The 21,458-nt window shown below is 46.5% G+C and overlaps 1 protein-coding gene across 7 annotated transcripts in view; it reads left to right on the forward strand.

The window, feature by feature from the left end:
* NTM (neurotrimin) overlaps positions 1 to 21,458 on the forward strand; it is a 690,049-nt gene that overhangs the window by 387,314 nt on the left and 281,277 nt on the right. Inside the window, exon 1 of one of the 7 annotated variants that reach the window (XM_083162892.1) lies at positions 478 to 505. The exons of the other annotated variants lie outside the window; for them this stretch is intronic. Coding sequence (XP_083019018.1) covers positions 481 to 505 — 25 coding nt within the window. The 5' untranslated portion in view covers positions 478 to 480. Of the gene's footprint in view, positions 1 to 477; positions 506 to 21,458 lie in introns of those variants that run through there. 7 annotated transcript variants of the gene reach the window in all.

Here is a 21,458-nt window from a genome sequence, read left to right on the forward strand (position 1 = left end):
AACTATCAGTCTGAGGCTTCCTGCTGTCCCCATTCCCCTCCTCACATCATGTCAATGCTGGTCACATGCAGCCCTGTCCTCACTAACCCAGTCACAGAAGTGGATAGCTCATTGCCTCCCACATGCTCAGTTTGCTCAATTACTTAAATACTCTTGTGCTGCTGTGATAGTTCCTATAATTTCACTTTCTGCAGGCTGTTCTACTCCTGCCTGCATCAACTGTGTTGCATACAGATGTGCAGGAGATGAGTATCAGCTGCCCTAGGTCCTAACACCCTAGGTTACTGCTTCGGCTCTTGCTCCTATGGGTCCTGTCTACTGCACAGAATAGTATATAAGGCATCTGATCTTATGGCCAGCGTCCTTCTCCCCCCCCCCCTCCCTCTCCGCATGTTCTGCCAGGATCAGTGACGGTTCCTGTACCTTCTATCGTCCCCCTGCTTGATCAGTACACCACTGCCGTGCGCACTACAGCTGCCTATGGCAAGGAACATGTTAAGCGGAGGTACGTTCTCTGTAATGTGATTTTTCAAAGCAGCCTGTCCCAATATATTAACTTCGGTCTCTGTTTTGAATAGTCAATTTCATGGTGAAATGAGTTCTTAATAATATATTTAGCACCCAAGAGGAGTCCGTGAGCCATCTGGAGAGGACTGAGGGATTCTGGGAGAGGAAACGTATCCCACCAGCTTAGTGTAGTGAGAATAGTGGCGAGGGGGGTGTGGGGGGGGGGGGGGATTGAACACATCAGGGGACACGCTCACAGCAAATTCTATTAAGATGCTGGAGTTATGAGGTTAGCGGCGTAACATAATCATTCCTATCTATCCGTGTTTAATTGTACCGGGTGTTCTGTTATTGAATGTTAACATGTGTTATTGTGTGTACATTCTGTATATGTGGCCATCAGTAATTGTGGTGGCTCTGTGCCCGTCTGATCAACGGGGCATCCACTGGCCATCATATGCCAACGTGGTAGGGGAGTCTGTGTTCATCACATCATATTGAATACATCCATGGACAGGGTGCCCTACACATCATAATACAATCCTAGTGTATTCTACAATGTCCACAGCAAGTGAGTGTGAGGATGTCCTGAGACTTGCAATGATACAACATAAAGAGCTGGAAATGCATAATAATAGTAATATAATAATAATAATAATAATAATAATAACAAAAATAAGTACTAAATCATTGAGAATTACATAAAGCTATAAACAGGGATGTGGGAGCTAGTTCAGGTTGGATTGCATAAATGGTCCAACCCACGCTATGGGGGTCATTCTGGTTGGTTCCCTAAGCAGCGGTAGTTTGCTGCTAGCTCCGCCTGCCAGGCGTACAAATTCCCGGCCCCCAGTTGCCTTGTATTGCGAATTCCCAATCCCCACTGCATTGCGAATGTATGCGCATAAACATCTATTCACAGGGTAGCGTGCAGGGCCGAAATCATTCGATGGTTGCCGACCATCAAATGATTTGTACCACGTTTGCAAATCTACAGTAAGTCAGTCTGGGCTGACTTACATTTGTGGCGTCTGGGTCCGACAACCGGGCGGGCATCCTGTGGCGTCAGCCGCCCGCCCCCCGGAAGGCAGTTGCCCAGCTGCGTTCGCATAGAGGACAGCCAACGGTTTCCAACCGATGGAGATGGACATGCAAATGGCCCCTGTCCTCCACCTTCCTGACCCCCCCCCCCCTCCTTTCCTGTGCAAGCCCCACGGATACTATGCAGTTCTCTGAAGGCACCAGCACAGAAGCCCTGCACATGCGCATAAGCGAATATGCACATGCACAGTGCTTCAACAACGGTCCCCAGTGAGCCCTGTGGTTACAGCAGCTGAAGCTGGCGTTATTATCACAGGGTTCCCTGCAGATTTTTTTTTTTTGTAATAAATTCTGCCAGATTGCATTTCCCATGATAAGCATGGGCTCGCTGCAGGGACCCATAGGATGCTGACATATGTAACATAACCACATGGTCAAAGCATCTTGTGCCTCGACCTACAGCAAGGGAGTTTCTGCTCTGCAAACAACATAATTGGTCCGTTAACAGGTCCAGCGGCAGGAACTGCAGACAGTCCAGCATTGATTTTGCAGCTAATTATTTTATACAAACTGCTGCTGACACTGTAGCTCTATGCAGGCGCTTCTCCAGAGCACCAGGACAAACCACATTAATTACCAGCAGGGACACGGTGCCAGGGCCGTGGGAGTAGGGCACTGTCTGCGCCCCGCTCTTGGGGGAGTTTACTGATCTCCGGAGATGCTGATGACATTTTCTGGAGTAAACAGATTTTATTACAGAGTAAAGAGTATCTGATTACAAAGTACATTCCGAGTAACAGACATGAACGTCCGACAGTTCTACTTCTTAAAAAATAAAATCTTTTTAAAGGTTCACGCAAGCTGTAATGGACAAAAGTGTATCCTTGGGCTATAAAGGGATTATTTGTATCCAGATAAATCATTTTGCACCAAGATTTACAAGATTAGTTCCTGTAAAACATGGAGATATTGCCCAAGGTCACACAGAGGTTAGCCTTGGATGGGACTGGAATCGGAGCATCCATATTACATAGTTCTAGTACTGTACATGCTTGGTCAAACTTTGCAGAATGTAAGACATTCATATGGGGCAGTACGGATGGTGTAATGGTTAGCATTACTGCCTCACAGCGCTGAGGTCATGGGTTCGATTCCCACCATGGCCCTAACTGTGCAGAGTTTGTATATTCTCCCCGTACTTGTGTGGGATTATTCCGGTTTCCTCACACAATCCAAAAATATACTGGTACAGATGGAGCCTGGCTCCCTCTTGCTGGCGAATCGCCAGACTGTCTCCGCTGGCGATCCGCCAGCAGCAAGGCACTCCATCTGACTGAGACGCGCGTGCGTCTCACACGCACGCGCGTCTCAGTTACTGGGCGGCGGGGCGACGGGAACCCTGTCCGTCTCCTGGGAGGCGGTGGGGACCCAGGGTGACCGCCAACAAGCCGGCGGGGACCCGTGGGAAGCGCCGTCCCCTTTCACATGGTGGCTGGCGGGGGATGGCGGCTGGCGATTCTGCCGCCATTCCATGCAAAGACCAGGCCGGCTCCATCTGTAGGTTAATTGGCTCCTGACTAAATTAACCCTAGAATGTCTGTGTGTACATGTGGTAGGGGATATAGATTGTAAGCTTCAGGGGCAGGGACTAATGTGAATGGTCAAATATACTCTGTAAAGCACTGCGGAATCTGTGTGCGCTATATAAGAAACTGTTAATAAATAAATAAAAAATAAATAAGAAGAAAGACAGTGACTTACAGGTGAATACAACAGAGGACAAGTACAGGGGACATAACCATAGCTGCACCAGCAGGGGACACTGAGATAAGTATCGGGCAGAGAACCGCAGGATTTGTTGCCACTGGAGATGGTTTAAGTAAGAGAAGGAAAAGCACGCTCGTAAGAGCTTACATTCTAAAGAAGTAACATCAGTGCCAGTGTCTGTTCGTACCTGAACATAGCAACACTATTGGCTGCCAACACACACCCAACACTTGAATTCCCCCCATAGAGGTTCAGAGCAGTGCTAGCTTTTTTATATGGCATAACAAACGTGTAAATGGTGAGTATTTGATGTGGCCTTTGCTTTCTGAAGTTCTGTAATATTAATGAGGATTAGGGCACAGTGAAATTCAGGGTTAAGGGTCAAGGTTTCTATTGCTTTGTTCATTAGGGTGTGTTCTACTAATTGAATGAAATCAGTAGATTATCCAATCAATTACATTATATGTGAAGTGGATACTCAGACCAGTTAGTGGTAGAAGGTGGAGCTCGGAGAGGAGACTGCCCACATTTTCAGGGAACACTACAGGGACATTTAAAGATGTCACTGGCTGAGCACAGGATAGAAAGGGGACTTGTTATACTTGCAGGGCTACACTAGTTACATGCTGATTAAAGGGTCAACAAGCTGACATTGACAAGTTTGACAGGAAAAGGGTAGACACATGAGTTTTCACTGTTTTTTATGTAAATGTTGACATCGACAATTAGTTAATGTAGATCACACCCTTGCATGATGACCATGATAATTACCTTTAACTACTGTAGTCCACTTGAAAGGTAATGCCTGAAAAAGTCCAAAAGAAACCATCAAAAACTCATGTCGACCTATTTTAAGTGTTGACCATTGCCATGTAGACCAGTTTATTCTGTTTATATCAACGTTGATCTATTGCATGTTGACCACATGGAGTTGATCTATTTACTGTCACCTTAGACACTGTGGAACCATCATCCTTATACCATTCATTTCATTACATACAGTATCACAAAAGTACTATAGATCCAGTTTAAAGGTCCTTTTCTGGACAACATATATTCGCCTCCACATGTTCTCCAGCTCAGCCCCATGACATCTTGAACAGCAGCCAGAACTAACCGCTTACCGGAGCATCCCAAAAATCCTGTAACCCCATTAATGACCCCGATCTTTTTACGAGTTAGATTTTAGCCGGGGAAAGCACTTTTAATTTTATTGCATATCAATTCTAGTAATACATTCAGCTATCCATTCCGGAATCGTAACGTTGCGTTCTGCTACACAACGTTGCAGCTGACCCGGTTCTAAAGCTGTCAATCACATTTACAAATATGTCCTCACTTCTGCAAATGCTCATTAAAGGTGTGCGTGACGAAGTGTTCTGGTTTTATTGGAACTCCAATAGAAGAGGCTAAAAGTGTTTGCAGCGTTTCTACGGAGTGATAAAGTTTTACCTTATAATGGACGGTTTATCCGCAAGGCGGAGGAATAACCGGCCAGATGGGGCATAAATCTGTGTGTCTCTAGGTCATACATCCCATCTCATTAACCAGAGCAGATGCTTTAACCTGTTTTTCAGTTCTCTCAGCCTGGAATAGATGTAATGAGAAAGTAATATTTCTGCAGCTGCAGAACCACACAGATGACTAGTATATTATTATCATTATCGGCATGTCTGTTGTTCTGCTAAGTTATTGTCATTTCTGGCGGGCCAAATATGCCTTTGTTTTATGTCATTGGGGGTTATTCAGACCTGATCACTGCTCTGCAAATTGCAGAGTGCTGCGATCAGATAGCCGCCCCAACAGAGGGAGATCTCGCCCTGCGCAAGGCTGCAAGTAGTTATCGAAAAAGAAACAGATTGACAAATAGCTGCAAATCCATTTGCAACTCGCTCGCCATCAAATCATTTCCCAGTGTGTGCAGTCTGTGCGTAACCCGGAACCTACTCTGACTGTGCGATAAAGTCAGGCTGATGGGGGCCAGAGCTGATGTCACACACTCTCACTAAAAATGCCTGGGCACGTCTGGATGACACCCATAAATTCTGACTTCATGTCATTCAACTTGTGATTGGCTTGGATCAGGGCAAGGGCACTGTAATCTGTACACATGCGCAAGTGACCGATAATCGCCCGCCTTGCAAAATCGCATGATCTGAATAACACCCATTGAGCAGAATCTGCAGCGGCGAGTCCCGGCCAGAAACTGCTGGGAATGAATAGGCCCTGGCTGATAATTCAGACTATCGGATATACTGTATCATCCAGGATTGAATAACCCCCTTTTGTGTCTGGAACAAACCATGTTGCAATTCAAGGGGAGCAAATATATTTTTATAGTTTCTGTGCAGGTCAAATACTGGCTGCTTTTGCATGTAGCACAGCATTACCAAATAGGTTTTATTTTTTGGTTCATTTTCCCCAAGGTGCTGGGATATGGAGCATACTGTAGCTCTGCCTCTGTTGCCTATGAAGGCCCACCCCCAGGATCTTATTAGCTCACAGGCCAGTTAGACAAAACAAGGGATGACCTCGATTGGTGAAAATAATTGATGGTGATCCATTGCATAGTATGCTGCCATCAATGACTGCTTGCAATATTGCCATGTATGGCAACCATCGATGTCAACCACACCGATGGCCCTAGGCACATGTTATATCTTCCCCACCTGCAGTGCAGCACGGTTTTGCCCATTTGCTTGATTTTTTTGCTATGCTAACTAAGTTGAATCAGGCCCCTTGTGTGCGGTAGTTGTAATTGGTGGTGATAGTCTACTCTTAGCATGGATGATTGGCCAGGAGAGATCACATTGATGCAGAAACATTGGGACCAGCGCATAGTCGCACGTGCAGTCTGTTTGCTGTCCATTCCCATTCAGAATGTGCAGCTGTTGCGTTTGTGAGCGACTCAGCCCAGAGTGTGGTCATTGCAGGTATGAAGCTAGCCCGACCTCCACAATACGCCTCTATCACTTTCTTATTGACCAAAGCTTCTCCGTTAGAAACCAGCCTCTGAGTGACTAATTCTTGCTGAGGGAAGCCGATTGTCCTGGGCTCTGTAATCTTTCTCTCCAGGAGTCATGGGTCTGATCAGTCTCCTTACTAACAGTGGCTGCTTCTCCGTCGTCCCAGCCGTGAACGGGTTACACTCATCGCCTTTCCTTAGTGTTACTTTTAGCACTTTCTATTGATTTTCTGTTTTTTGAGGAGCATAAAAAATTTAAATAAAAGTTCTAAAATAATAAGCCCTAAAGAGGAACGCGGTTGTACACGGTGTAAAACTGCCTTCATAAAATGTTAATTACACAGGGAGGAATAGAAATCATTTAAAAAGAAAATATTCGCTGTGGAGACCCCAGGCAGCGAGAGGAGACAGAATGCTTGTAAAATTCATTGCCACACAACACACATGACATCTGAGCAGTGGGGTGGGAGAGGGGACGGGAGGGTGGGTGGTGCGGACAGATGAACAGGAGGGGGGTGCGGTCAGCTGGACTACGGAAAGGGTGAAGGGGGTGCGGAAGCAAACCCCCCTCCCCTCCCCCCCCCCTAAAACCATTAATTATATATTTTGTTTTGCCTCCATACTCGTTGCCAGTGGTTACGCGCCTAGATGTCCTTGCACTTAATGCAGGTTGCAGCTGTGGAACTAAAAGATGCCATCTCCATACTTTCACTTGATGGTCTTGAATTCAGGTATTGGTGGCAGCGTGGTGTTGGGGGGGCAGTAGGTTGAAGTTTTGCCTAGGGTGTCTGAGAATCCTCTTACCGGCCCTGGATACACCCTATAAATGCAGTGTTAATCATCAGTCTATTCGGTCTCCGAGCTTGAGCAAATCCCCCCATCGTGGAACCGCAGACAGGACATGATAGAACCCGTGTATCATTTCTCTACTATGAATGGAGAAAAGCCTCCGTTTTATTTAACGTTGTTTTTTTGGTCTCACATTCTGCTCTGTGACTCAGCTTCTTGTATTCAATATGTGACAAATAGCTTCCGCTCCATAAAGGATAGCGAATTAGATGAAGGGAAATAAAGCGACCGTGTTCCCGCACGCTAACTCCTGTAAATGCACTTGTAGCATAATATTTTAATTGGGTTTCTGCTGGATTCATTGCTCAGAGTGTTTGGCTGTTTGTATCTGGAAGCTGTTTGCCTCATGCATAGCTAATACCATTACACTTACTGCCTGGAGACAACACTTACTTTTTAACCTTGATTCAATCATAAAGAGGTTATCATCATTACATTTGCAGAACACAAGGAAAATGCTCTGGGGACAGTGAACATTCATAATATTTTATAGCCAAAAAAATCCCGTTCTTCTGACTATAAGACTGTGAGAGATGTAATGGGGATGGGATTCGCTGGCGGCAGAATTACTGAGATCTGTGTTGCCTCTGTTATAGAACGTAAGACGGAGGTGGAACTACCACTGGTTCAGCAGGTGCAGTGCGCCAGAGCCCCTGAAGACTAAGGTGCTCACTGCTGTCCATCACTCTCTTCCTGGCACCCACACGTTTTCCCTTTCACACTCTACCTCTCCCTGTCACCCTCTGCCTGCAACCCCCTGTCACCCTCTGCCTCTCTCTATCACCCTCTGCCTCTCCCCGTCTCTCACTGTCACCCTCTGCCTGTCACCCTCTGTCTCTCCCTGTCCTCTTCTGCCTCTCCCTGTCACCCACTGCCATGTTACATACTGTGAACTTGGGTTGGGGTGTAGGAACCCACATTATATTTTTGCACCTGGGCCCACAAACCACAGGGTCCGCCACTGCTGCAAGAGTTATGGGGCCCGTACACCTGCTGTTTATCAGGGCAATTCCCCGATCCCCCATTTGTTCCTTCAGGAGATCGGGGGTATTAAACATGCTTAAAAATCACGATTCCTCGATCTCAGTAGGGATCGCAGAATCTGAACTTTTCTTTTACATGCTAATGGGGAAATTTACTAAGATGGGGGTTGTATTTCACATGGGATGTTGCTATGGGCAACCAATCATCGTCTACTTCTTATTTATTGAGCACCATCTATAAGATAATAGATAGCATCTGATTGGTTGCCTATAGCAACATCCCATATGAAATACAACTCCAATTTTAGTAAATTTCGCCCTAAATATCCCTGATCTCTAACAGATTGAGGATCATAGCTTCCCAGTGATCAGTGCATACGATAGGAAGGGCAGGGGAACGTAAGATCTCCCTCCTGCTGCTGCATGGGCCCCATTACTTATGCTCAGCACGATTGTCCTCTGGTGGTCGTGGGAGAAATGTTGGACTCTTGCAGTGATGCCCCCAACCCTGCAGTATTAATGTGTCACAACTTCAGGTATAGCCACGCGTATCATTGCTGTGCCATGGCTGCTTGTGCCTCTTTTGCGTGCCAATGTCACACCCGCAGCGCAGAATCACTATGCCATGCCATCATCAATCAATGCCACAGGAGCGTATTAGACACATGTGCATTGCAAAAGAATCGCACCAATCTCCACGAAGGTCACAGGTGGTGATTGGCACAGAAACAATGAGTATGGCTACATGTCTACCGCGATGTCACGGTTTCAGTGTTCACTCCACTCTACCAGGCCGATTAGTCATTATGGCGCAAAAGCAAAATAATTGCCATCTGCTCGCAGATCTATGCGCAATTCCTGAAGATTTTTTGCCGTTTGTGCAATTCTGAGTAGCTCTGATGCTTCCACTAATCTGTGCCCGAAACAGGGTGGAAGTGGCCATCGCTGATGTCACAGACTCTCATACTGTAAATGCAGGGGCACACCCAGAAAACAGGTTACCGCCCTCAAACGCCGACTTCCTGTCAGTCAAAGTCCATCCACATTTTACGATCCTTACCCATTTGCAGTCGCTATTTCCACTCAAATTTGCACAATGCATACATGCGCAGTCATTCGATAATCACTTGATTTGCAAATTCTTTGATTAACGATCCATGCTGAATAAGCCCCTAAATATGCCTTACCGTAGTGATATTCTATTATAATTAGAACCCTGCAAATTGCAAAAGTGCCCCATCACTCCAGCATCCATTGTGAGACATCAGACTTGTACGCAGTGACTACACCTCCCATTATCTCTGGAAGGCAATAAACATCCCTTTCATGCCGTTGGTCTTTCAAGTCCCTTAAGCTGTTCTGTATGTGTTTGCTGCTGCTGCGGTAGGTCAGGCGTCAAAGCTTTCAGTAAATCCTGGATAGCGCTCAGGAATGACGTTACTGGCGTTTGAAGCGGAGGAAGTCAGTGAGTCTCTCCAGTCCTTGAAGGTGTTAAAAAGAGGGAAGTTTTAGGTTAAAGAAGTTTTCAATTCAGTAACACTTGGCTGTACTTCAGAGGGGCACCAAGTAACCGATCAAACCGCAGCTTTGCCTTTCAAGTGCGCCTGTTTGAATTCCAAAGCTGCTGATCTCTGTCACCGGATGAAGGTGTGGGCAGAAAGGGCTGCGAGATCAGAGAGGGTGGGGTATTACCGAAAGCTTGTTTCTCCTCAATTCCCTGCAGCTTCTCCGCACAATTCCCAGGAGCTCTCCGCGGTACTGAAGGGAGCTGGAGAAGGTGGAATCAGAGTATAAGAGGTTGTGTAAGAGAAGATGAATGAGATCACTGAGAGGACACTCAGCCGTTATGGAGAACAACTGGTTGGCTGCATGACCTTGAGTCTACTGAAACCCATATTCTAATACCCATTAGCTCTGGTTCTTCCACCTCACATGGTTTGGCAACATTTTATCTTTCTCTGATACAATTGTTGATGAAACGGCAACACTGCGTCCGCTATAATGCTTGGGTGATCCACTTTCTGTATGTGTAGGAAACAGACTCATTCCACCCCTCAGGACTCATTGTGCAGGTATCTGGCTGCAAGTCTGTGTACATAAAGCAACCAAGAACTTGTATTAGTAGCACTCATTCATAGAACACTGCCACATGCAACTTGGGGGAGATGTATCAATGTAGGTTGATTGGTGTACAGTGTCTAGGTGGACACCAAAAGATGAAAAAATGTTGGCATGAAAAAGGTAGACATGTAAAGGTGAACATGAACTCAGTTTGCCAGAGCAGTGGTAGCGGAGTGAGGCACCCTGCCCAAAGCATGACGAGCTAAGGTATGCACTACACCAGTGTTGTCAAACTCATGGCCCTCCAGTTGTTGTGGAACTGCACGTCCCAGCATGCCCTACCACAGATTTTATATAATGGATTTCTAAACCTGTGGCAGGGCATGCTGGGACATGTAATTACAGAAGAGCTGGAGGGCATGAGTTTGACAGCACTGGGCTACACTAATTGGGGGGTCCATGTTGGAAGGTGTCGACAGTCACACAAAAATAGTAAAAGAACCTCAAGTCTACCTTTTCATTTGTCAAACTTTTTAATATCGCCCTATTGCTCGTGTCAATATTTTGCCAATCATGTCAACCGTTTGCATGTCGTCCGTTTGTCAATGATAAACTTTCAGTGTCTACCTCGCTTTCAAATTGACCCGTCGTTCCCCCCCCCCCCCCCCCAGTAGTGATCCTGGTAGAGTATGCAAATATGGTTTACTAGTGACACAGTAAGAGGGCACTTCCAAGACATAATTCCACCTTTACCTGCTGCAATTATTATTCCTCTTTAAAGCCTCTTGTGATTTTTCAAATGTGCCTGATAAAGTGTCACTGCAGATGCATAGACTAATTATGAAAAGCACAATTTTTAAGAACACATTAACGTAAAAAAAAAAAAAGTGTCTCTTGAATCTGACCTTGAATTAAACTTGTCTAATTTGTAAAAATGTCAGACGGGTAATTTTCCAGATGCCGAGTCTGCCCAAGTCCAGGATCCTAGTGCAGCGCCTGGCTCAGCCGGTATAGACTGCACATCCCCATACCCACCCCCACCACCACCATCACCCCAGAGCAGACGGCTTCCTCTCCCCGCTGGTATTTATGCTCAGCCGCTGATGCTACTCTAAAAGGTCAATTAGATTCACCTTAAAATTTTCACTCCTGGCTCATTATCCATTTACAAACTACATTATAAAGTGTCTGTGAGCTGCGCAGCCGGCGCGCGTTGCTAACACACACTTCAGGCTGGGAGACAGTTATGTGGGCAGCCAGCGTTTGACTGAAACAGTAATTGGGTAATATACACAGATTGACCTGTTTTGTTCTATCGCAGGAAAACACAACAATCCTTGGAGAAATACTCTGGATGAAGCACACAGTAAGCCGCAGATAAGACGTTTCTTGTGTGCTGGGCCTAATAACAACAAACGTACACATATACGCAGACCCAACACGGCTGCCATATTGGGTCGCACGAACACTGCTGCATGTAAATGCGATGGGGGATTTCACCTATTACTGTGTTTTTTGGCTGTTGCAGCTAATGCTCGTCCTGTAGGACACAGATGTGATTTCTGTGATCCCAAGTTTTGGAAATAGCATGTTTTGGGGAACACATCTTGAAAAATTACGCAGGGGGTGGGTGGTGCCTGATGCACACATACTCCGCTTGTACACTGATGCGCCTATTTCCATAAGCCAAGGGCAACAAGAGTCAGTTCAGCAGTCGTCGGGATGTTGGCATCAGTATTGTGTATGCTGGCAGTAGTTGGAAGGAGACCATTTAGGGTTAGGCCACAGGGAAGGAAGGTTAGGGTTAGGCACTTAGAAGGGGTTTAGGCACCAGGGTATGGCGGTTAGGGTTAGGCACTAGCATGGAGGGTTAGGGTCATGCTGCAAGGATTGGGGGTGGGGGGGGGGAATGGAAGAAGACTTTACCTTTGATTCCTGTCAGCGGCAAATGCAAGATCCAGGATTGAAAATGCGCGATCCCAGGATTCCCGGGAACCCGGGATTGACATCTCTAATTGTGGTTCACACATTCACCACAGTCAGCAGAGGCAAAAAAACAATCCATGTCCCCCTGCACCAGCCACCCTGCACATTTACTTACATTTGTGGGCGGCCAGGAGCAGGGCAGACAGCAGTGCTGCCTCCAGGAGCGGGTGGGTGGCGGCAACAGCTGCAGAGCTGGAGGATGGGCAGGTGTCCGACAACAAGACACTGCCCAGGTGTTCCCGATCATTGGCCTGCGGTCTGGAGCGGGTATGGGAGGTGTGCAGTCTGGAGCGGGTATGGGCGGTGCGGCCTGCGCAGTGTAACGGTCAGAGGCAGTGTGACCTCTGAGATTGCACATATATCTCTCCAAATGCTCCCATACCCGCTCCAGACTGCATGCCAGTGATTGGGAACACCTGGGCAGTATCTGAGCCCCTGCTCAGACGCTGCCCGGCATTAGATATGCGCATGCGCAGTTAATCCTGGAATACCACAATTGGAAGGTCCAATCCAGAGATTCAAATCTTGGAGTTTTTTTGGGGCCAAATCCCAGGATCCCGCCAATCCTAGGATTGGCCACCCTAAAATATACCATAATAAATAGAAAAAAATGATAAAGTAGGACCTTTCTGTACTTTCTAAGCGCACATTCTCCCACCTCATGGTAAGGCTCCTGTCTCTTCTTCTTGGTAGCTGCTTTCATGTTCAATGTGCTGATTGATGGCTCAAATCTGCACACAGCAATTTGCTATCCCTATCAGGATTCACTCCATCATGATGCCAGCATTAGTATTCTAAATGACGGCTTCCCTATTTCTGGTCATATATATGTATCCCACGAGAGGATGTGATGGGTGGGGGAGGCAATATGGGTACATTCTATGTGGGTGTGGCTCTATCTGGAAAGCCAAGGAGGTGTAACCATGCCCCTGCGCAGGGCAGTAAAAAGCATTGGTGGTGGGCCCAGTTAATGGGGCAAGGTGTGCCACTGCACAGTTGTGGCCTGCACCAAGAAGGAGCATTCTTCCCTCTGCACAGCTGAGGATTTCCTACACCCCGCACCCTGAGTATACATAATTGATAAATACAATGGGAATAATGTGGGGACTCTGTTGGTGGTTCTGTATCCTGACACCTTTGCAGAGAGGGGCAATGATGTAATGTATGGAGGCCCCAGTTTGAGGGAAGTTGGGGTGGGTTTATAACGATGCTTAAAGAACGGAAAGATTGATCTGTAGTTAGAGGCAAATGGATCAACATCCGACCACCTTACATTATACGGAGTGGCTTCAAGAGGAGCAGTCAGAACAATGGGTTTAATCCCGGCTCAGTCCTTTAATCGCAACTCACAGCTGAACTTCAGATGCCATCATATGGAACATCAATAGGTTGAGAGGCTTGACCACGATCAGACAAAGAGCTGTATAAATCAAATGACTAGAGAACAGCAGGGATCGCCAGGCACGCTCCCTATTTACTTTAAAAGAATTGCAGATCAGCTCAGGGATGAAGGCAAATTCCCAGGATTAGTGGACCTGTAGCCTCTAGTGCGAGAACTGGAGGTCAGTGATTGGCTATGAGAGCGGTCAGACACTGGGTGTTCCGTGCCGTATTATACAGTCACCTCCGACATAGTAAAAGGCAGTGCTGCCAGACCCATAGGTAAATGTACTAAGATGGGAGATCTATTGAAGAAGTGATGTTGCCCATAGCAACCAATCAGATTCTATCTATTATGCTGCTTTCACATCGCAAAATGAAGGTTCACACCGGGACTTTGAAACGGGTCAGTCCCAAGGTGAACCTTAATTTTGGGATGTCTACATTCCCACAGTGAAACGCCAATAATGCTGGTTCGCTGATGTCATCCAGGAGCACGGTGGGGAGTCGGCGTGTCAGTGGGGGGGGAGGCAGCGCTTAAAGCTGGTGCTCCCCCATTATGTGAATGGGAAACAGGTCGCTCGACCCAATTAACCCGTTCACACCGCACAGCAACACGGCAACGAACTGGTAAGAACTCGGCTGTTTTACTGGTTTGTATTGCCGTGTTGCTACCCATTTAAGGGACCTTTCACATCGCACTAATTAACGGGTTAAAACGGCTTGCACCCGGTAATTAGTTGCGATGTGAAAGGGGTATTGGCTTCTAGATGCTGCGAAATTAATAAGAAGTACAATCTGTAGAATCTGATTCAATAGAACAACCATCTTAGTAAATTTAGCCTGTAGAACGCACAATGGGATTTTGCCGTCTTTCTGAAGGTAACAAGCGCAGCAGAATCTCATTAAAAAAACAAAAAGCCAGGTTCATGATTTTAGAGCAGATGTATCCAGCCTTGGAGAGATATAAAGTAGAGTAGTTGCCCATAGCAACCAACTAGCTTCTAACTGTCATTGCAAATATTGTGCTAGATAAATGGCAGAAGCTTTAACTCACTCCAGGGCTTAATGCACATGGAAGGGTCACTGCTAGGATCTCTTTGTGTATTGAATGTCATTGGACAGCTCCGCCAGGTGGGTGTGGTATAGGGTTCCAACAGTCGGGATCCCGACAGTCATTATCCAACGTCGGGATCCCGACTGGCTGGACCCAGACAGCATGGTGAGAGCAACAAGGCCCCTTTGCGGGCATGGTGGCTCGCTACGCCCGCCAACTATTCTATTCTCCCTCTATGGGGGGCCGGGAGAATAGCCGGTGGCCGTCGGGACCCCATGTGTCGGAGTTTTGACTGTCAGGATCCCGATGTCGGGTAAATGACTGTCGGGATTCCGACTGTCGGGACCCCATCCGGCACCCCCGCCAGGTCACACCAAGCCAAACATTGGTGACTGATGAACTAATGAAAACAGAAAGATGAATGGAATATAGATAAAAAGTTAGTAAAAGTTGCACAGATCACTGCCCCAAAGAACCAGTTGTCCTCCGATCTGTCAGCTGGGATTGACTTCATTGCTCTGTGTAGCATACAGCATAGTTGCCTTGCCTCCTGCATTCTGCAGGAGACTCCCTGAAATACGAGCACTCTCCCTCTCTCCCTCATTAGTCTAGTAATCTCCCTCATTTCACCTAGCCCACATTACACTGTTACATTTTTTGGGAAAAAAGGAATGCGAGCTAGATAAATTTACATTGAGTCATCAGCACAATTTCCCAGCACTTTACCAAGTATAGTAGTTCTTACTAACTGCTTTAGGGCTCATCTACATTGGGATATTTCATTTTAAAAGATTCCTCTCAGATGTAGCCGTACACACCCACGCTTCTATGTGCCACATTCACAATCTCCAGTGGCGGTTTTTACGTATGGGCTGCAGAGCTGCAGCCCCCCCAGGTAAAATCCGCCACTGTAGTGAAGCCAAATGCAGTCTGTGAGACTGCACTGGCTTCAATGTGACTGGCACTGACTTCCTATTGAAAGTCCAACCTGCCAGTCACCCAAGGCAGTCCCATTGGGTGGTGTTGCCTTCCTCTGGGATGCCTCTATGGGCTGCTGCATGGCAGCCCATAAAATCCAGGGTCTGCACATGCGCAGTACCTATGGCAGTACTGTCCATGTGCTGGTCCCTATATTGTACAGGCTCCAGGATTGTGATTTCCCCTCTAGGGCTGTTGCCGAAGCAGACCATAAAAGCTGGCTGCATGCGCAGTACAAATGTTGGTCCTGGTGCCTGTCATCATTGTACAAGCACTGGGAACATTGCAGCGGGGACCAAGAGGAGCAGCGGTGGCAGGAGGGAGCCGGCATCACAGCCAGCGGCAGCCCCCCTCCTACCATAAGGTAGGAGCCACTACTGACAATCTCTATTCGCAATATCTCCATATATGGAATTAGATAAGCCCTTTGGGTGGAGCATGACACACCGCCTCATAAATCGCAGTGCAAAATTACCAACTGTAATCTCCCTGGAACTAGTTTTCAAAAGCAGGCAAGTATGATACAATCAAAGGGGCCTGATTCAGACCAGATCGCTCATCTGCAAAGTTGCAGATGACTTTGAGTAGTTAGCCGCCACCCATACAGAAAGAACATCCGCCCTGTGCAAATCTACGAGTGATTTGTGAAAATATCGCAGATCGTTGTACGCCCGCACTTCTGTACGCAATTCACAAACTGTGAAATGATCTTCCCAGTCTGTGCAAATGTGTGCCTGACCCTTCCACGCGTCTGCGACAGACACAGGCTGATCAATGCCGGCGCTGACATCACATACTCTCCCTTGCCTGTGTTTGCCTGTGTTTTTCGGACACTCCCAGAAAACGTCCGGTTACCACCAAAAACAGTGACTTCCTGTCTGTCAAATTGCAATTTGGATTATGATTAGAGCAGGCATATCCAAAGTCAGTACCAATGGGTGTCTGATGTTCCCAGAGCGCTTATAATAGGATTTTTCTCTCTCCGGTTAGGTGAAATGACCCAAAAATAGAGGAGAAAAGATACAATAGTGTAATATTGTTTATAACAAGAGATGTCACATATGGATAGTGGGTGATAAACTCGTACCAAAGCGATATGTCTACGTTTTTAAGGCAGACAAAAGCACTTGATTGGGGGGAGTCTTCAACTCTACCACAGGATTCTCTTTCTCTCGTATACCTAATTGGATGGCAATACACTCCAAAGGATGAGAAACAAATTATGGTGCAATACGTTTTAATAAGAAAATCTAAAACCAGGTAACATCGGGGGATAATAACAGAGGACTCTCACCATGACTTTAGGTCTACAGGTGGAAATGTAGACAACAGAGCATAAACAGATGTAATAACAGGCGTCCCTGAATGCTGATCGTCACGGAAGAGTTCCCTGAAGTCCTTCCCTTGTTCCTGTGTCACTGGCCGACCGGTTTCGATACTGAATGTATCTTCTTCAAGGCGTGTGACTGAACCAGTGTTATAACACTGGTATATATACCCCCTTCCGGGGGAGCAAAAGAAAAACCTATTTCCAGACACAGACTAACTAACCTCTAAGCAGCCTAACAAAATCCTCTAAAACATTCCCATTCCATGTCCTTAGTTTATGGTACGCTTGAACGCCAGCTGATTATGATTGTAATTGTCCGTGCAGTAGCGTAATCACGTTTCCTGCTTTCTATACGATACCGGATGTGACGTTTGCGGTTCACAGCTCCGGCTTGCGTCTCAAACGTATCATGACGTTGTGTAACTCCCTGCTTCCTGTATATTGCCGGAAACGGATATGACGTTTGCGGTCCATGTTCCGATCTCCGGCTTGTATCCCGGAAGTATCTGACAATGTTTGCGTTCCACTCGTATTCTCCAATGTTCTCTGCTTTTATTTATCACACAATAGAAGGTGTTGGTATGATATGATGCTGAACGCATTGCGGAACATTTAAATTGATGAATACCTCAAATAAAAAACGGTAATTAGTACAGGTAATACGGAACATAGGCTATATAAAATGCACAATGTAAAAATTATAAAAACCATTTCGTTTCGAAGTCCTTGTTCAACCCATTAGGTATGAGAGTTTTAAAATTAAAAATCAAGGACATCTCACTTTTTGCTAATTTTTTTATAAAATCCCCTCCTCTTATATTAGGAGTAACCTTCTGTAATACATAAAAAATTTTGATACATTTAACATCACATTGATGGCAAGTTTTGAAGTGTGCTGATAGAGCATGTACTTCTAGTCCCTTCCGCACATTCCTCAAATGTTCCCCAAGTCTGACCTTAAAGGGGCGTGTGGTTCTGCCAATGTAGAATTTTGAACATGTGCATTCTACTGCATATATTACATTTGAGGAGTGACAGGTCACAAAGTCTTTGATTTTATAAGGTTTGCCATTAATTGTGATGTTCTCAATTTTCATCCCGAATGTGTTTGGGATGTTTTTACATCCCACACATTCCCCACACCTGTAAAAACCTTTTGAGGATACCACTGCTTTTTTGGGGAAGTGGGGCATAGGCTTTGTACCAATTTATTTTTAAGGTTTGGGGCACGTCTAAAAATCAAACTGGGTTCTTTTGGAATTTTGTCTCCTATCACTGGATCCTTTTTTAGGAGACCCCAGTGTTTTCTAAAAATCTTTTTCACCTCTTGATGTTGGGATGTGAAATCGGTCGTAAAGGACCATTTAAACTTATCCATTTGGCCATTTTTGGTTTGGTCTTTATTTTTACTCATTAGTAATTGTTTCCTTTCTAACTTTTCAACTTCTACAATGGTTTGGTCTAATGTTGTACTATCATAACCACTATTAATGAAGCTTAATTTCATCTCTTCTGCTTGCTCCAAATAAATTTTTGAATCTGTGCAATTTCTCCGCAATCTGCGGAATTGATTCTTTGGAACCGTGTTGAGCCATTGTCATTGGTGGCAACTCTTCTTGTTGATATAGTACCTGGAATCCATTGGTTTAACGTAATTTCTTGTCCTAACATCTTCGACATAAATTATTAAATCGAGAAAATTAACATTACTTGCACTGATATCGAATGTGAGTTTGATACCACGGTCGTTCGTGTTGAGATATTCACAAAATGAATCTAACATCAGACACCCATTGGTATTGTATTCGTGTGTGGAGTGGTTCTTCACTGTCTGTGTACCCTAAGCAGCTTTTCATTTGCGCACGATCTATTGGTCTTTTCTGTTTTTTATATCCAAAGTCAGGCCAGGGGCCAATTGTGGCCCCTGCTGTCATTTCAAGTGGCCCGCAGCCTCCAGCAAGACGTGGGCAGAGCATCAGATGTGGGAAGCACAGCACAGGACACTAAAGGTGGGGCCCCGGCGAGCGCACCTTTACCTTGCTGTCTACTGCAGTGAGGAGGTGCTGGCTGCCACAGTCAGATGTGTTTGGCGTCCTACCCCTGCAATCGTATATCACCCTACTCCACAATCACAGTGACAGCAGTGTTTGGGGAGGGGGGCAGCAATGGGAAGCTTGCTCCCGTAACATGCAGAGCGGAGGAGGGCAGCAGCGCGAGCCCAAGCATCTCCTCTCCTTCCTCTGGCTCACACAAGGGGTTGGGAAACATACAGAGAAGGGAGGGGGCAGAGTGGGGGACATACAGTGAAGGAGGGTCAGGCTAGGGGACATACAGTGAATGGAGGCAGTGATGGCCATTCAGAGAAGGGGAGCAGAGGCAGTCTGGGGGACATACAGTGAATGGGGGCAGAGTGAGGTACATAGTGAATGGGGTTCATACAGTGAATGGGAGTCATACAGTGAAGGAGGGTCAGGCTTGGGGACATACAATGAATGGAGGCACTGATGGACATTAAGAGAAAGGTGGCAGGCTGGAGGACAGAGTGAATGGGTGCAGAGTGGGGAACATACAGTGAATGGGGGAAATACAGTGAAGGGGCAGGCTGGGGGACATACAGTGAATGGGGGCAGAGTGGGGGACCATTCTGATGTGATTAATGATTCAAAGAATGTCCGGCTGAATGGTCGGCCCAACACATTTACACTTCACCAAATCTGGCCCTCGTCGCAAAAATTTTGGACACCCCTGGATTAGAGCCTTTTGGTATTTTGTCTCTATATTGTCTTGCGCACTATAATCCATACTTATACTTAATCAAATGGTCTGTGAACTCACACAACGATCAACTGTGTCGCTTTTACTAGAGAATCCTGACCCTTTCGTTTCTCAGTACCGCTTTGTATGTCACTGATTTAATAGGCCAATGGTCAGCTGCAGGATGCAGCAGCTGTTCTTCTCCAGACCTTCGACTAAATGTAATCGTCTCCGATTTCCTGTAGTCCGGTCCATGATTTTATCTGAGTCTGACTTTTGTATTATTTTTTAAAGTAGCAATCATTTACAAGGCAAATCCAGCCTGTTTTGTCCTGTAAATGATTGCTTCTTTAAAAGTGTGTGTGTGTGTCGTCTTCGCCGACGCCTGTCCGGTTGGAGACAGAGCTTGTCTTGCCATAGAATACATTTCTTAGTTGAAGCAGTCGGCTGTGGCTCTACCAGACTGAAGATAAACAGCCTGGACATCAGTTTAATTAAGTGTAATGTTAATTAAATAGGGGTGAGCTCTTGTGCTTGCCGTTTATGAGTTTGCCATGAGTATTGTTATACATAATTAATGATATCAGACAGCTATGGACTCCTCTGCACCAGGACGAACAGAGATTTTGTAGTAGCATTGAGCCTGTGTAGATCCCATTCCATTGTACAGCAGAGATGCACAGTACACAGTATGGAAGGGAGTTATTAGAGGTGACCTTATTCTCTACTGACTTTTATCCTGATATTGGGGGGAAAACGGCATAATGGCATCTCTGTGAGTGGGCGATTCCCATCCACACTTGGGGACAGATTTGTTAACAGTATTTGTAGTGTTACTTGTATGTATTAAATGGCTTTTGGAGCTGCTTTTGTGAAAAATTGCTCCAAACTCTTTAATTCAATTTCTTTTTAAGTAGCCAAATGGTCAAATTGACATAAAAACCCTGCAATGAACCCTGTGATAATAACGCTAGCTGGCAATCACAAGTCTCACCACAATAAGCTGCTGTGATCAGCTCTTAGTATGTCCAATGGCAGCTCACGCTACAGCACCGAAGGTCATAGCAGCAGGGAGCCCCGATCTCTGGTGAAGGTGAGTTTGATCAGGGTTGGGGTGACTTTGAGGGGGCAGCGGTAGCAGCGCATGCACAGCCATTACTTGGGCCAATACTATCACAGCACATCCGCATCTAAGGGTGCAGGTGGTGGTACATCAGCAAGAGGGGGCAGGGACGTGCAGTCAGGGGAGGCAGGGGAGGCAGAGCCTCCCCTGTCATAATGATGAAAATAATAAAAAGAAGATATTTATATATCTTCTTTTATTATTTTCATCATTTCTACCGCTAGACTGCTGCATGTGAGGAGGGTGGGAGGCAGCGGGAGAGGTGCCTCCCGCTGTTAACATTAAAACTACGGGCAGCGGGGGGCGGGTAGGGGAGGGCAGGGGGCAGGGTGCAGCAATGGGCTGTAAAAGCCCATTGAAAATGAATGGGGAAGCGGCATTCATACTGGTGCCGCAATGACAGGGGCACCAGTATGAACGCACGCCCCCAGATGTGATTGGGTCAGCGGATCCAGTGCTGGATCCGCTGTCCAATCACACACATGTAAGGCCCACCTGGTGACGAGGCAGCAGCGCGGGGAGTCCGGAGCCGCTGGACAGGACAGGTGAGTCTGCTGGCAGAGGAGGAGGAGGAGGGGTGGGGGGGATGTCCGGGAACGCGGAGGGAGATGCGCCGCTGCGCGCCTCAAGCAGGACCCCACAGCGATCACTTCCACTGCCCCTTAACAGCGGAGCCC

This window comes from Crinia signifera, chromosome 19 (genome assembly GCF_055691185.1).
Source record: "Crinia signifera chromosome 19, ASM5569118v1, whole genome shotgun sequence".
Classification (NCBI taxonomy): Eukaryota; Metazoa; Chordata; class Amphibia; order Anura; family Myobatrachidae; genus Crinia; species Crinia signifera.